The sequence below is a fragment of the Typopeltis vanoorti genome, chromosome 1, assembly GCF_054136105.1.
Source record: "Typopeltis vanoorti isolate ZY-2024b chromosome 1, IOZ_Tvanoo_1.0, whole genome shotgun sequence".
Lineage (NCBI taxonomy): Eukaryota > Metazoa > Arthropoda > Arachnida > Uropygi > Thelyphonidae > Typopeltis > Typopeltis vanoorti.
The window spans coordinates 172,647,867-172,662,278 of NC_143549.1; the positions used below are offsets into that span (position 1 = coordinate 172,647,867).

Sequence of the window (14,412 nt, forward strand, 5' to 3'; positions counted from 1 at the left end):
TGGAGTCAAAGACTCATCTGGGAGGTCCTTTTATCACACACACACACAGCTCATCATACCATGTTTTAAATACATTCAAACTCTTTGCAGACACCACATTCTCAGGCAAGGCATTCCAATCATTCACAATCTGCACAAAAAAAACCTGCTTCTCACTCCCCTACTCACATCCTTTTCATACAGTTTCTAGGGATGACCTGGTTCTCCCCTGATCTCCCACTATTCTCTGTAAAACTTCTCCAGATAGCAATTGTAGCCATTGGCCAAGAAGGTTTTGTGAAGATGGTCAAGTGCCCAAAGAGCATATTGTTCTTTGAGTTAATTAATTTGGTCATGTGTCTTGTTATATAAAGTTTTAATAATTCTATACTGTTGGGAGTGTGTGTGTGTGTGTTTGGGGGAGGGGGTGACTGCCTTAAAATATATCTTCCGATGTATGTGCATGTGGGTTTCTGTATTTAAAAAATGTTATTTCTGTAAATAAAAAATGCTATTTTGACTTTGACTTTGCTGAAATCTAGAACGTATCAATTAAATTTATTATAGTTAATATACTAGTCTATGTTGTAATTTTCTTAATAAATACAGCTTTGAATGGTCAACATATGAGCCTTACCACTAGAATTAATGGGTGTTATTTGTCTAAATGCTGCTATGCATACCATATTATTTGAAGAGTAAATTGTTTTATCAAGAAAGCCTCAGTACCCTGACACAGGGCAACGAAAACATGCTGCACATGATGACTAAACTTAGTGACACAACACTAAGTTTAGTCATCATCATCATCATCAAATTTCTAACATGTCCCTCAAGTCAATCATATCCTGTACACATGTCCCTAACATGAGTACAGGATATGATAGTACCACATGAAAAAATTTGCATCATTACTAACTTCCTATCTACAATTTTCCTCCAAATCAGTCTGTTACCTGTCAAGACTCCAACATTATCAGATCTTATATTTCTGTCTTCTAAGGCACTTTTTATCATATCAATCTAACTATATCTTGGTCTTCCTCTGGGTCTTTTTCCTGCCAACCTGGCAAAGAACACTTGTTTTGCTAATCTTTCCTTGCCCATTCTGTGTGACCATATCACCTGAGATTAGCTCTGTTAACCATTCCTGCATGCTAACAATGTCAAGTTCTTTTCTAATATACTCATTTTTAATATGATATTGCTATTGATGCCATCTGTTCATGCCCTTAATCTTTCACAGGACTCTCATATTTGTGGGCTCTAGTGGTCAAGTGTTTTACTTCTGACCCAGCTCTCAGATTCATAAGTTAAAATTGGTTTGAATACTGTCTTGTATTCAAAAGTGTTTTTTTAATACAAGACAGTATTCAAATTAGTCAAAACACTAAATTTAATTTAGTGTTTTGACTAATTTCTCTCTTATTCCATATAAATTTATTCAGTTGACTTCCTACCTTACCAGCTTTGTTGATTCTGTTGTCTATTTCCATATTTACAAGCCATTAGGAAAAAGAAAACCAGGATGTCCTCTTAAACGATTCAACGATGACTTCTAAGGCCAGAACAGGCCATGCTAGGCCTAAATCCTTGATACACATGATGATGATGATTTCCATATTTAATTTACCATCTTCACTAAAAATCATGCCTCAGTAGCTGAAATGTTTTACTTGCTCTACTCCATTCACAATGCAGTTGATATTTTCAACTTCTGCCTATTTTCGTTGTCTTTGTCTTGTCATTGCTGATCTTCATACCATATCTATTACAACAGTTATTCAATTCAGTCAAGGAATCTTGCAATCTTATAGCAGATTTATTTAAAAGTATAACATTGTCTGGATAAAGCAAGGAGCTGACATTAACATCTCCAATTTTGATATCAGGTTTAGTACCACTTTCCTTCATAATGTGATCCATATAGATAATGAATAACAGAAGGGATAATGTACATTCTTGTCTAATACTACATTTAACATTAAACTATCTTCCTGTGCTTCCTTCACTTCTAACTGCTGACTTACAACTCAAGTAAAGACTAAATATTGCTAGATATAAGTTAAAATTGGTTTGAACACTGTCTTGTATACAACTAATTTAGTGTTTTGACTAATTTCTCTCTTATTCAATATAAATTTATTCAGTTGAGTTCCTACCTTACCAGCTTTGTTGATTCTGTTGTCTATTGCCATATTTTATTTACCATCTTCACTAAAAATCGTGCCTAAGTAGCTGAAATGTTTTACTGGTACTATAGGTTCTCTATTCACCATGCAGTTGATACTTTCAATGCTTGTGCCTATTTTCATTGTCTTTTGTCTTGTTATTGCTGATTTTCATACCGTATCTATTACAACAGCTATTCAATTTAATCAGGGAATCTTGCAGACTTGTAGCAGATTTATTTAGAAATATAACATCATCTAAGTTTAGTCTTCATTTATTAAAAATTTGGCATTCTCAGATCTAGCTATGACACATACTATATCACAGAATGTGACAGCATTAACTAGGTTTCTTTACAGTATGTGTACATTGTTTATTTAACTGGTTGTAATTCTCTTATACTCTTGTAGTTTGAACACTGTCTATCTTTGAATGGTCAACATATGAGCTTTACCACTAGACTTAATGGGAGTTATTTGTCTAAATGCTACTATGCACACCATATTATTTGAAGAGTAAATTGTTTTATTCAAGAAAGACTCAGGTGTTGTAATTATATTTTCCAGCTTTTAATCAGTTAGTGTAATGCCTATTTTTGACTATTTAGTCAGTTAGTAGTCAGTCAGTAATGGCCTATTTCCTGATTATTTAATCAGTTAGTGTAATGCCTATTTCCTGACTATCTGATTTATGAAAGTGGTAGAATATTTTGTTCTAAATAAAGCAATTTATTCTTCAAATAATGTGGTCTGCATACTGGCATTGATACGAACACCTGTTAAACCGCAGAATAAGAGATTGCTATCTGTTTCCTTCCCAAAATCTGAGATTTGCATCACAGAAAATGTGCAAATTGATCCTGAGAACAAAATATTTTACAGACACAATATACTTTCTGAAGATGTAATTGCTTTGGAATAATCTACACAACCAAATGAAACAGTTCCATGAAATAAATTGTGCAGGTTTCCCGAATGCCACATTTTTGAACAAAAAATGCAGAATTCAGGATAAAAATTTATTATTTATTTATTTGTTAATAATATAATATTGGTAATTCCTAAAAGACAGAAAATGAATCTTGTGCAAAGAAATAAACTAAAGGAAATTATATACATAAATATCTTTGTTTTCAAATTATTTCAGATTATGACCCATGTGTTAAGTGATTTTATTATTCCAAAACTGGTTCCAGAGGATGCTCCTGTGTTTACTGGTCTGTTGACAGATTTGTTTTGTTTTCAAGAAATGTTTAGAGAAAGAGATATTGACTTTGAAGGAACTATTAAGAATGCTGCGACTGTTCTGAAACTACAGCCTGAAGATAATTTTATATTAAAGGTATTTACTTGAATTTTATTAAATAAACTCATGTTTCCCAGCTACATCAAGCATACACACCCACTTAATAAGCATTTATTATAGCTGATGACTCTTGCAAATGAATTAATGCTATTTATATTGACAATGGATTTTCATACTGAAAAGTCAGTATATATGTAAACTCTTACTTCACTTCCTTAGTCATACCATCTTTATGTAGTTTATAGGGATAACCACTCATTCTTCGTTTTATTGTTATTATTATTATTATTATTGTTCAGGCCTCCATGGAGTCAAATGAGACTCATCGTGGGAGGTCCTTCCTAGGAAACACAAACTCTATCATACCACTCCCTGATCATTCTTTTTCACAGCTTCCTTTCATGACTTCCAGGGATGGCCCCTTCTCATTGCTCCTTCCTGCTGTTCCACCAAGCAAATGAACTCCCCAATATCAACTCTGTAACCACCTCTCAACAGTTTAAAAGTCTCAATCATATCACCTATCCTTCTATCTACCAAACTCTGCAGTCGACATTCCCTCAGCCGATCCTCATAACTAACATAGTACAGTCCTGAAACCATCATTGTCATCCGTCTTTGTATCCTTTCCACAGTTAATTTATTCGTTTTAAATCCTCAGGACCAAATTTGAGAAGAATAGTCTAAGTGTGGTCTGAACAGGGTCTTATACAATGGAACGATAACTCTTATCTCTGCAGGTCAGCATCCTTCTCAGTATTGCAGCAATCCTGTGGGTTACCTTCGCCACCCTTTGCAATATGTTCTCTGAATTTCAGGTTTCTTTCAATCATTACCCCTCAGATCTCTTATCTCCCCTACTTCCTCCAGTACAGCTCCTCCAATCAAGTATGCTGCTCCCATCGATGCATCCCAAACTTCAAGACTTTACATTTTACTGCATTAAACTGAGACCCCCATTCATTTGCCCATCGGTCTAATTTATTCAAATCCTCTTGCAGGGCTACCACCCTTCCCAGCTTCACATCATCTGCAAACAACTGAATATATCCTTACAATCCACTGACAATGTCATTGATATAAAGGTTAAACAATACAGGTCCCAGTACTGAGCTCTGTGGGACCCCACTTGTAACCTTCTGCCTCCTTGATATTGCCCCACTATACACAACTCTCTGATAACTATCAGACAGCCAGTTCTGAGTCCAGTTGTCTAACCATACATCTAAACCCATGTGCTGCAACTTAAATATCAGCTTATCATGTGGCACCCTGTCAAATGCCTTTGCAAAATCCAAAGAAATGACAGTATATGTCTTTCCCTCATCAGCTGCTCTTGTCACTTTATTATAAAAGGCAATCATATTACTAAAGCAAGAGTGATCGTTAACAAATCCATGTTGACTCTCACAGATAACATTACCCTCATCTTCCCAATGCTGTATATGGTCCCTCACTAATTTCTTCAAGATCTTTAACAACTACTGATGAAACACAAACTGGCCTATAATTAGACACTTCCAGTCTTCTGCTGCCTTTATGCAATGGCACTATCTTTCCTTCCTTCCATTCCTTGGGTACCTTTCCCGTAGCCCGAATTTCATTGAAAAGCCACGTTAACGAAGCTGTCAGTTCTTTAGCACATTCTCTCAAAACCTGTGGTGAGATACCATCCATTCCCACAGCTTTACTGACATCCAGATACTCAGTGTTTGGAACATGCTCTCCTCTTGCACCTCTGAACCTTCTAACAGATAAGCTTGAACGTCTAAACCTCTAAACCTTGAGCATCAGTGATATAAATATAATTTTCTCCTTTTGGTGTTATGCCATGGTAATTATACCATAAAGCCTCAAGTGAATACTAATAATATATAATAATAATAAATAATATATAAAAATCAAATGTTTGAGGTTGTAAAATTGGTGATTTTATCTGTTTTATTGTGTTTTTCCAATAGAAAATTATAGGTTTATTAGACAATTAGAGTAGATTTTCATGTACAATCGAGTAAATGTATATGTAAATTAGAGTTTTTAGTGTCTTTATAACATTTTTTTTGTAATATTTTAATATTAAATACAGGTGTAAAATGGCACCAAAAACGCAGAAGAAATGAAACACTAACAAGAATAGCAAAGTAGTGAAAGAAGATATTCTCCAATAAAGAACATATTAAAGAGGATATTAAAAATAATTTAGCCTCTGAGATTGCTATGCTAAAGCAAATTATTAGACAGACATCGAGCGGGACTACAAAAAGAGGAGCTTATGTTTAGAGGAACAAAGAGAGGATAATAAAAAGTTCAGCAGCAAATGGAAATCAAAGCACAGAATCAGGAAAGTTAGTCTGTAATAGCAAAAATCTGGCAAGTAAAGTTGATTATAAAAAGAAAGGATGTTATTTGGTATGGTGACTCTATCATAAAACATGACATTGAGGAGCGGGTTATAATGTCAGGTTTTCTCAATGCAAAAATTAAAAATATAACACAAGCAATTCAAAAAAGAAAAGTAAATGAGATAATTGTAGTAGGCACTAATGACCTAACTAGTGATAAGTTCAGTATGAGGAAGAACTTGAAACAGTTGATGGAAGCAGCGCGAGTGAAGGGTGAGAAAGTGTAAAATTGGTGGTAATACTAAGTATATCACCTTGATATGATAAAAATGAATTAAGAAGAAGGGCTATGATGGCAAATGATTTGATGCATAGGCTAGTGGAAGGAATGGAAGCAAGTTTTTGGATGTGTGGAGTGAGTTTGAGGGAAGATTGGTGTATAAGAGGGATGACCTACCCTTGAATGCATTTTGCATCAGGAGTCTTGAAAAATTATTAATTGATATACCAAACACAGAGTCAGAGAAACTGAATTCTGATGGGAAGAATCATAAGAATCTGTGTGTAAGAGCAACAATGTTAGGTAACTGTATTAATGATGGAAATGATTATGAAGAGAACGATTCTGTATTCATCTGGTTTGCACCTATCCAAACTCCTGTTCTCTTCTGTATTAATTCAATACAAACTTCTGAACAAGAAATGTCTCCATGCTATCATTCCTTTTCCTTCTATAATGGATAAACAGCAACCAACATGTCAGCATGTTGCTGTTTAGATTCTTGAGAGTAGCCTCTGTGTTCATTCTTATATTTGGGAGACTTTGATGAAATGTTGCAGATACATTTGATCTTTTGTGAATTATGACTGGGCTACTTTCAATTTAGAAAGTTGTAGAAAGTCATATACCAGTAACCTAGTCATGAAGAAACTTCATGTGAAAATTCATGTGCAAACTTTGTTTGCTTAGACTTCAATAAAGGATTAAACAAGAATATAATATGTTGGCATTTTTATTTTAATTAATAATCAAGTGAAAAAATAATTTTCTGTAACTAGCTCTAATCCAGAATATTTTAATAAAACGTTTTTACACCTTTTCACTATTGATACATAGAATACATGTGACCTGCATTAGTTCAACTTTGGTATGTCTTCTGGGTCTGACTTCCACTGATGCACTTTTGTGCTGATGTAGGAAATTTACTGAAGTGGTTTCCAATGAGGTGGAGCCAATGCAGAGTTTTTACTGTTCTGGAGTAATTCAGGTCAAGAGTGATGAGTTTACTAATGATCCTTTAGAGTCACTTAGTGAGATTTAGAGTGATATCACAAGAGTAGATCACAAGAGTTTTTGGAGAGGTATCCCCACATTTTAACATACTGCTGAATGTTCTGTCATGAGGTGATTCAGGTCAGGAGTGATGAGTTTAGTAGTGATCCTTTAGGATCATCCAGTGAGATGTAGAGTGAACTTGGTGATCACTCAGAGATATTTTGAGAGAGGTACCATACTCAGCTTAACATTACCTCAATAAGTGTTGAAACCAGTCTAGGTAGTGACCCCCTTCCTATGATGCACCGCATCATATACACCTGAAAGGATCTGTGTTTTGCATTATTATGAAACTCCATGGAGGTTCATGATTATGAACTTCCATGGAGTCACAACTCATCATCATGGGAGGGCCACACTAGAAAACACAAAGTCTATCATACTACTTCTTAAACTCATTCGCTATTTGTGCTCTCACCATTCTAGCAGGCAATGCATTCCATAGTTCAACCACCCTCTATGCAAAGAAACTACTCCTCATCCTCTTGTTCATGACTTCCTTTTGCAACTTCAGTGGATGTCCCCTTGGCCTTGCTCCACCCTGTTCTACCAAACAAAAGAACTCCCAAGTGTCAACCCTGTATCTGCCTCTCTCAACAGTTTTAAATGTGTTAATCATATCACCTCTCCTACTTCTATTCGCCAAATTTTGCAGTCCACAATCACTCAGTCTAATCTCATGAATAACATTATACAGTCTCAATATCATCTTTATTATCTGCTTCTGCACTCTTTCCAAAGTCCATTTATTCCCTTCAAATCCTGAAGATGAAATTTGAGCACGATAGTCCAGGTGTGGTCTAATCAGGCCTTTATACAACAGAATGACAATTCTTTTATCTCTACTTGTCAGTATCCTTCTCAGTATTGCAACAATCCTCTGGGATACCTTCGCCTCCTTTTCAGTAGGTTCCCTGAATTTCAGGTTGCTATCAGTCATCACTCCAAAATCCCTTGCCTCTCTCATTTCCTCCAGTGCAGTTCCTCCAATAGTATGCAGCCTAACATCGATTTATCCTAAACTTTAAATTTAGTTGAATTAAAGCGATATCTCCATTAACTGCCTATCTGTTCTGTTTATTCAGATCCTCTTGACGGGCTTCCACATCTTCACTATTACTAATAACCTTTCCCAGATTCATTCACATCATCTGCAAACAACTGAATATTCTTCTGCAATCTATTGACAATGTCTTGATATAATGGTTAAACAATACAGGTCATAGTACTGAGCCTTGTGGGATCCCACTTGTAAATTTCTGCTTCTTTGTTACCTCTCCCTAATACACAACTCTCTGATACCTATTCAACAGCCAATTCCCAATCCATTTCACTAACCTGACATCCAAACCCATGTGCTGCAACTTAAATATCAGATTATCATGTGACATTCTGTCAAATCCCTTTGTAAAATCCCCCAAAATGGCAGAATATGGCTTTCCTTCATCAAATGCCCTTGTAACTTTATTATTATTATTATTATAACTCTCATTATTATAATAATAATAATTTCTGAGAGTTATTATAATAATAACTCTCAGAAAGACTTTCAAGATATGTACATGGAACATCAGAGGACTCCTGCAAACTGGGAAACTAGACATAATACAGAATGAAATGGAAGACAATGAGATACTAATCTCTTAGGGTTGGCTGAAACTCACTGGAAAGAACGTGGTCATTTTACAACACATAAGGGAAACAATGTGTTTTTCTCTGGTCCAGACCATAACAGTGAAAAGGGAGTTGCCATCATTGTTAATAAAAACATTAGTAAAGCAGTAAAAGGATACAACCCAGTCAGTGACAGAATCATAACAGTAAGATTAAACACCATCCTAATTCCAACAGCGCTGATACAAGTTTATGCACCCACATCGAATGCAGAAGATGAAGTAAGTGAGGAATTCTACAAAGACCTAAATGAAACTATGGATACAATACCAAGAAAGGACATTCGAATAGTTCTAGGAGACTTCAATGCTAAGGTGGGATTCAATGCACATGATGATCACTTATATGGAATCATTGGAAAGTACAGACTGGAAATTAGAAACAAATGAGGAAAAAAACTATTGGAGTTCTCCATTGAAAGGGAATTAGCAATCACTAACACAATGTACAAACAGCACAAGAGGAGACTATACACATGGGTAGCACCTGGGAGTCGATGTAAGAATCAAATTGACTACATTTTAATTGACAGAAGATGGAGGACATAATCAATAACACCAAAACACTGCCAGGAGCAGATTGTGGATCAGACCATCAATTATTAATGACTAATTTAAAGATCCATCTGAAAGCAAATAAGAATAACAGCAACAAAAGATATGACTTTTCACAAATGAACAACAAATTTACAATGGACATTGTGATCAGAGCTCAAGAAACAAAAAAGCACACCTCAGGAACAAAGCATTGAATCATATTGGACATACCTAAAACAAACCATTGCAAAATCTGCAGCCAAACACATCCCAATAAAAAAGAAGAATGGTAGTCCATGGATTACAAAAGAAGCTCTAGAACTAATTGAAAAAAGGAAACAAATTGAAATAACAAATTGGCAAAACATAAATTACCTGAACCTGAATAAAGCTATTAAGAAATCTTGTCAAAAAGATAAAAATAGCTATATCCAAAACATCTGTAAAGAAATAGAAAGACACTCCAACTCTAATGAAACAGCAGATTTATTCAAGAAGGTTAAGAATATAACCAAAAAATTCAAACCAAAACTTAATATAATTGCAGAGGAAAATGGCAAGATCTTAAATGACACTAAAGATATAGCCAGAAGATGGAAAGAGTATTGCACCAAGCTTTGCAAAGATCCAGCTATTCAACAAGAAGACGAAGGACATTAAAACAGAACCGAAGATCCTCATAAGTGAAGTAGAACAAGTAATCAAAAAATTAAGGAAAAACATAGCCCCAGGTCCTGATTCAATACCAGCTGAAATGTTGAAAAGCCTTGGAGAGAATGCAGTCAACTGGATACATGATTTATGCAACAAAATCTGGAAGATGGCCGAATGACTGGACCAATTCCACCATTATCCCAATCTACAAAAAAGGCAATCACAACAACTGTGAAAACTACCGCACCATTGCCCTTATCTCACATACCAGCAAGATTTTACTACACATTATTAAGGAGAGATTACAAACTTTTATAGACCATCAGATCCCAGAAGAACGAGCAGGATTCAGAAAAGGTCGAGGGACTAGAGATCATATATCTAACATCAGACAAATAATTGAAAAAGCAAGTGAATTTAAGCCTTTATCCATGCTTTATAGATTACTCCAAGGCCTTTGACTGCATGAGGTGAGATATCTTATGGGATATCATGCAAGAATCAGGAATACCAAATCCCCTAATAACCCTCATAAAGAACTTATATCAAGGAAATCAAGCAACAGTAAGAATTGAAAACTCACTGTCTCCTGCATTCAAATTTGAACAAGGATGCATACTCTTACCATTACTATTCAACCTTTACAGTGAAACTATAATGAAAAGATCTCTAGAAAAGTGGAATGGAGACATTAAATTAGGTGGCCGAACAATCACTAACCTACGGTATGCAGATGACACAGTGATAATAGCAGCAGGCGAACAGGAATTAAAATCCATCCTGAATCAATTAGAATGGGAAAGCCTAAGCCATGGTTTAAATATAAATCAGAATAAAATGAAAATAATGATTTTAAACAACGCAGAAGAGATAGATGTAGAAGGAATTGAAATTGTCGACCATTTCAACTACCTTGGAGTGATGATAACAAAAAAAGATGGATGTAAAAAAGAGATAAGAAGATTAGCACTAGCTAAAAAAAGCAATGACTGATTTAACCAAGATCTGGAAAGACAGGCACATCTCGAAAAAGACATAAATTAAGTTTGTAGAAACCTTAGTTTTTTCAATCTTTCTCTATGCTCTGAGTCTTGGACTATGACAAAAGATGACAGAAGAAGAATTGGGGTGCTCGAGCTCTGGTGCTGGAGAAGATTGTTAAGAGTGTCTTGGACAAAAAAGAGAACAAACAAAAGTATTCTAGAAGAACTGAATACCCACACAAGACTGATAAACATAATCGAAAAGAGAATACTGTAATATTTTGGACAAAAAAAGTAGAAGGGAAGGCATCTGCCTAGAAAAAGTAATCATCAAAGGTAAACCGTGTGGGAAAAGAAAAAGAGGAAAACCCCCCCAACAGGTGGATTGACCAAATATCAAGAATCACTGGAATTAAACTAGAACAAGCAGTAATTAGAGGCACAGGAGAGAAAGAAATGGCAAAGCATTATCAGGAAGGTCACAAGTCCTCAGACATGAGGAGATCTGAGAGAGAGAGAGATTATTATTATTATGCGACACCTCCAAGTAGTCCTAAGACTCATTGAGGGAGGGCACCTACTCTATCACTCTCTGTCTCCATCATTAAATCCACCAACTACATCATCATCTACACCTCACTACAAACTTCACACTGAAACTTTCTTTGCTTAAACTTGGATAAAGGATTAAACAAGTTATCATTTTTAATATTCAACATCTCTTGGGCATTGTTAAGGAGCATTTATTTTCTTTTCACTTCATCCATTCCATGTAATAACTGCAAGCTGTCTCCTGTGCATTTCATAATCATTAGTCTTGTGGTTCCACGTGTAGCCTTTTATTATTATTTCAATTTCTTTTAAGTAAAGTAAAATCAGGCGTGCAAGATATATGTGAGGGTGAGTTATATTCGAGTAAATATGGTATATTATAGGATACTAAGGCAATTAACAGGAAGTCATAACCTTTGTGTACAAGTAGCCCAGCTGTGAAAAAACTTCACACTGAAACTTTCTTTGCTTAAACTTTGATAAAGGATTAAACAAGTTATCATTTTTAATATTCAACATCTCTTTGTCATTGTCAAGGAGCATTTATTTTCTTTTCACTTCATCCATTCCATGCAAAAGCTGCAAGCTGTCTCCTGTGCATTTCATAATCATTAGCCTTGTGGTTCCACATATAGCCTTTTATTATTATTATTTTTATGTGACACCTCCAGGGAGTCCAAAGACTCATCGAGGGAGGGCACCTACTCTACAATTCTCTGTCTCCACCACCAGCTCTGTCTTAATCCACCAACTACAACGAACCACAACTACACCAACACCATCTACTGCACACTACTGCCACTAGCATTTTCACAGGCAATCACAAACATCCATGCTCATGACGGGATTCGAACCAGCAGCCTTTTGACTGGAGAGCAAATATCCTAACCATCGGCCACCTTTTCCTGGTCCACACTTACTGCAAGCCAGGTCATTGGAGCTGTCATTTCTTTTAGCATACTCTCTCAAAGCCTGTGGTGAAATCCAACCAGTGCCATTGCTTTATTGACATCCAGAGTATTCAGTATTCAAAACAAACTCAACTCTCTTCGTACACTTCTAAACACCAAACCTGCTCCATTCCTCTAGTACTAAAACCTACATATCCAGGATGAAATACCTAATAACATTCATTGAACAACTCCACTATGTCCTTTGCATTCTTCTTCTTCTTCTTCTTCTGCAGCTTCTCCCAGTTAAGTGGGGTCACTGTTTGTAATGAGTCTCCTCCACACCTTCCTGTCTTGGGCTGTCACCATATCCAAGTTCTTCATCTTCAAGTCCTCTTCTACCAGCTCCCTTCATCTCTTCTTTGGCCGCCCACGCTTCTGCCTTCCTTGCACATCCATCTGCACGACCCTTCTTCCCACATATTTGTCCTCCCTCCTCATCACATGACCAAACCATCTCAACCTTGCCTCCTGTATTTTTGCTCCTAAGTTCATAACTTTCACTGTTCCCCTGACATAGTCATTTCTCAGACAATCCTTTCTGGTCACACCGCACATCCACCTAAGCATTCTCATCTTTGCTACTTCCATTTCCATCCTGCTGATGTTATTTTTCCTCAGGGCCACAGTTTCTATAGCATATGTCATAGCTGGCCTCACTACTGTCCTATAAATTTTGCCTTTCAGATTGATCGGCACCCTCTTATCATATAACACTCCAGCCATCTTGCTGTGTGTTATACGATAAGAGGTCCCTTCCTCCAACCCGCTTGTATCCTGCATCCCACTTCCTTCTCAGCTCCTCCATCTTCTTCCACTGTTGAACCTAAGTATCTAAAGTCTCTCACTTTCCTGATGACATTTCCTTCCAGCTCCAGATCTGTCTCCTGGCCGCCGCCACCCACTGCACAACACATATACTCTGTCTTACTTCTGCTCAGTCTCATACCTCTCTCTTCCAGTACTCTTCTCCATCTTTCCAGTTTAGTTCCCACTTCTTCTCTTGAATCTACACACAGCAAGATGTCATCTGCATACAACATTGTCCAAGGCGCATCTTCTCTCACCTCCTCTGTTACCACCTCCATCACAATATTAAACAGAAACGGACTTAATGCTGACCCTTGATGCAAGCCAACTCTTACTTGAAAACTTTCTGTCTGTCCCAAACAGGTCCGAACACTTGTTTTCACATTTCTGTACATTTCCCGCACCAACCTGACATATTTCTCCGGCACCTTCTTCTCCCTCAGACACCTCCAGACTTCTTGCCTTGGCACTCTATCGTATGCTTTCTTCAGATCAATAAATACCAGATGTAGCTCCCTTTGTTTCTCTCGATATTTTTCCATCATGTGTTGTAACCCAAAGATAGCATCTGTTGTTGATCTACCAGGCATGAAGCCAAATTGTTCCTTTGCAATCTCCACCTCCTTCCTCAATCTACCATCAAGAACCCTTTCTAGGATCTTCATTGTGTGGGACATCAACTTTATTCCTCTGTAATTTTTACAGTCTTGTGCATCCCCTTTACCCTTGTAGATGGGAACAAGAGTACTCTCCCTCCATTCCTCGGGTATATTTTCCTGTTGGCAAACTTTCATGAACTGGTCCCACAGCAGGTCAATTCCCTCTTCCCCCACACTGGAATTCTGTCGAGGCCCACCGATTTTCCATTCCTCATCCTCTTCATGGCCTCTGTCACTTCCATTCTACTGATGTTCTGCACCATCCCCTCAGAAGGCTGCCCATCTTCTCTGTAAGTCCTTGCATTTTCCTCATTCAAAAGTCCTTCAAAGTATATTTTCCATCTGTTTCTTATGTCCACATCCCTCCATAATACTCTTCCTTCAGCATCTTTGATCTGCCTCACATGTAAGATGTCCTTTGCTGCTTTATTTCTACATTTCGCTAGTTGGGAAATTTTTC

The 14,412-nt window shown here is 36.7% G+C and overlaps 1 protein-coding gene across 1 annotated transcript in view; it reads left to right on the plus strand.

Annotated features, from left to right (window-relative positions):
* The window catches only part of Dhc93AB (Dynein heavy chain at 93AB), a 1,274,973-nt gene that overhangs the window by 637,711 nt on the left and 622,850 nt on the right, over positions 1 to 14,412 (plus strand). The window contains exon 30 of the mRNA XM_090403805.1: positions 3,298 to 3,492. Within this exon, the coding sequence (XP_090259931.1) occupies positions 3,298 to 3,492 (195 nt within the window). The remainder of the gene's footprint in view (positions 1 to 3,297; positions 3,493 to 14,412) is intronic.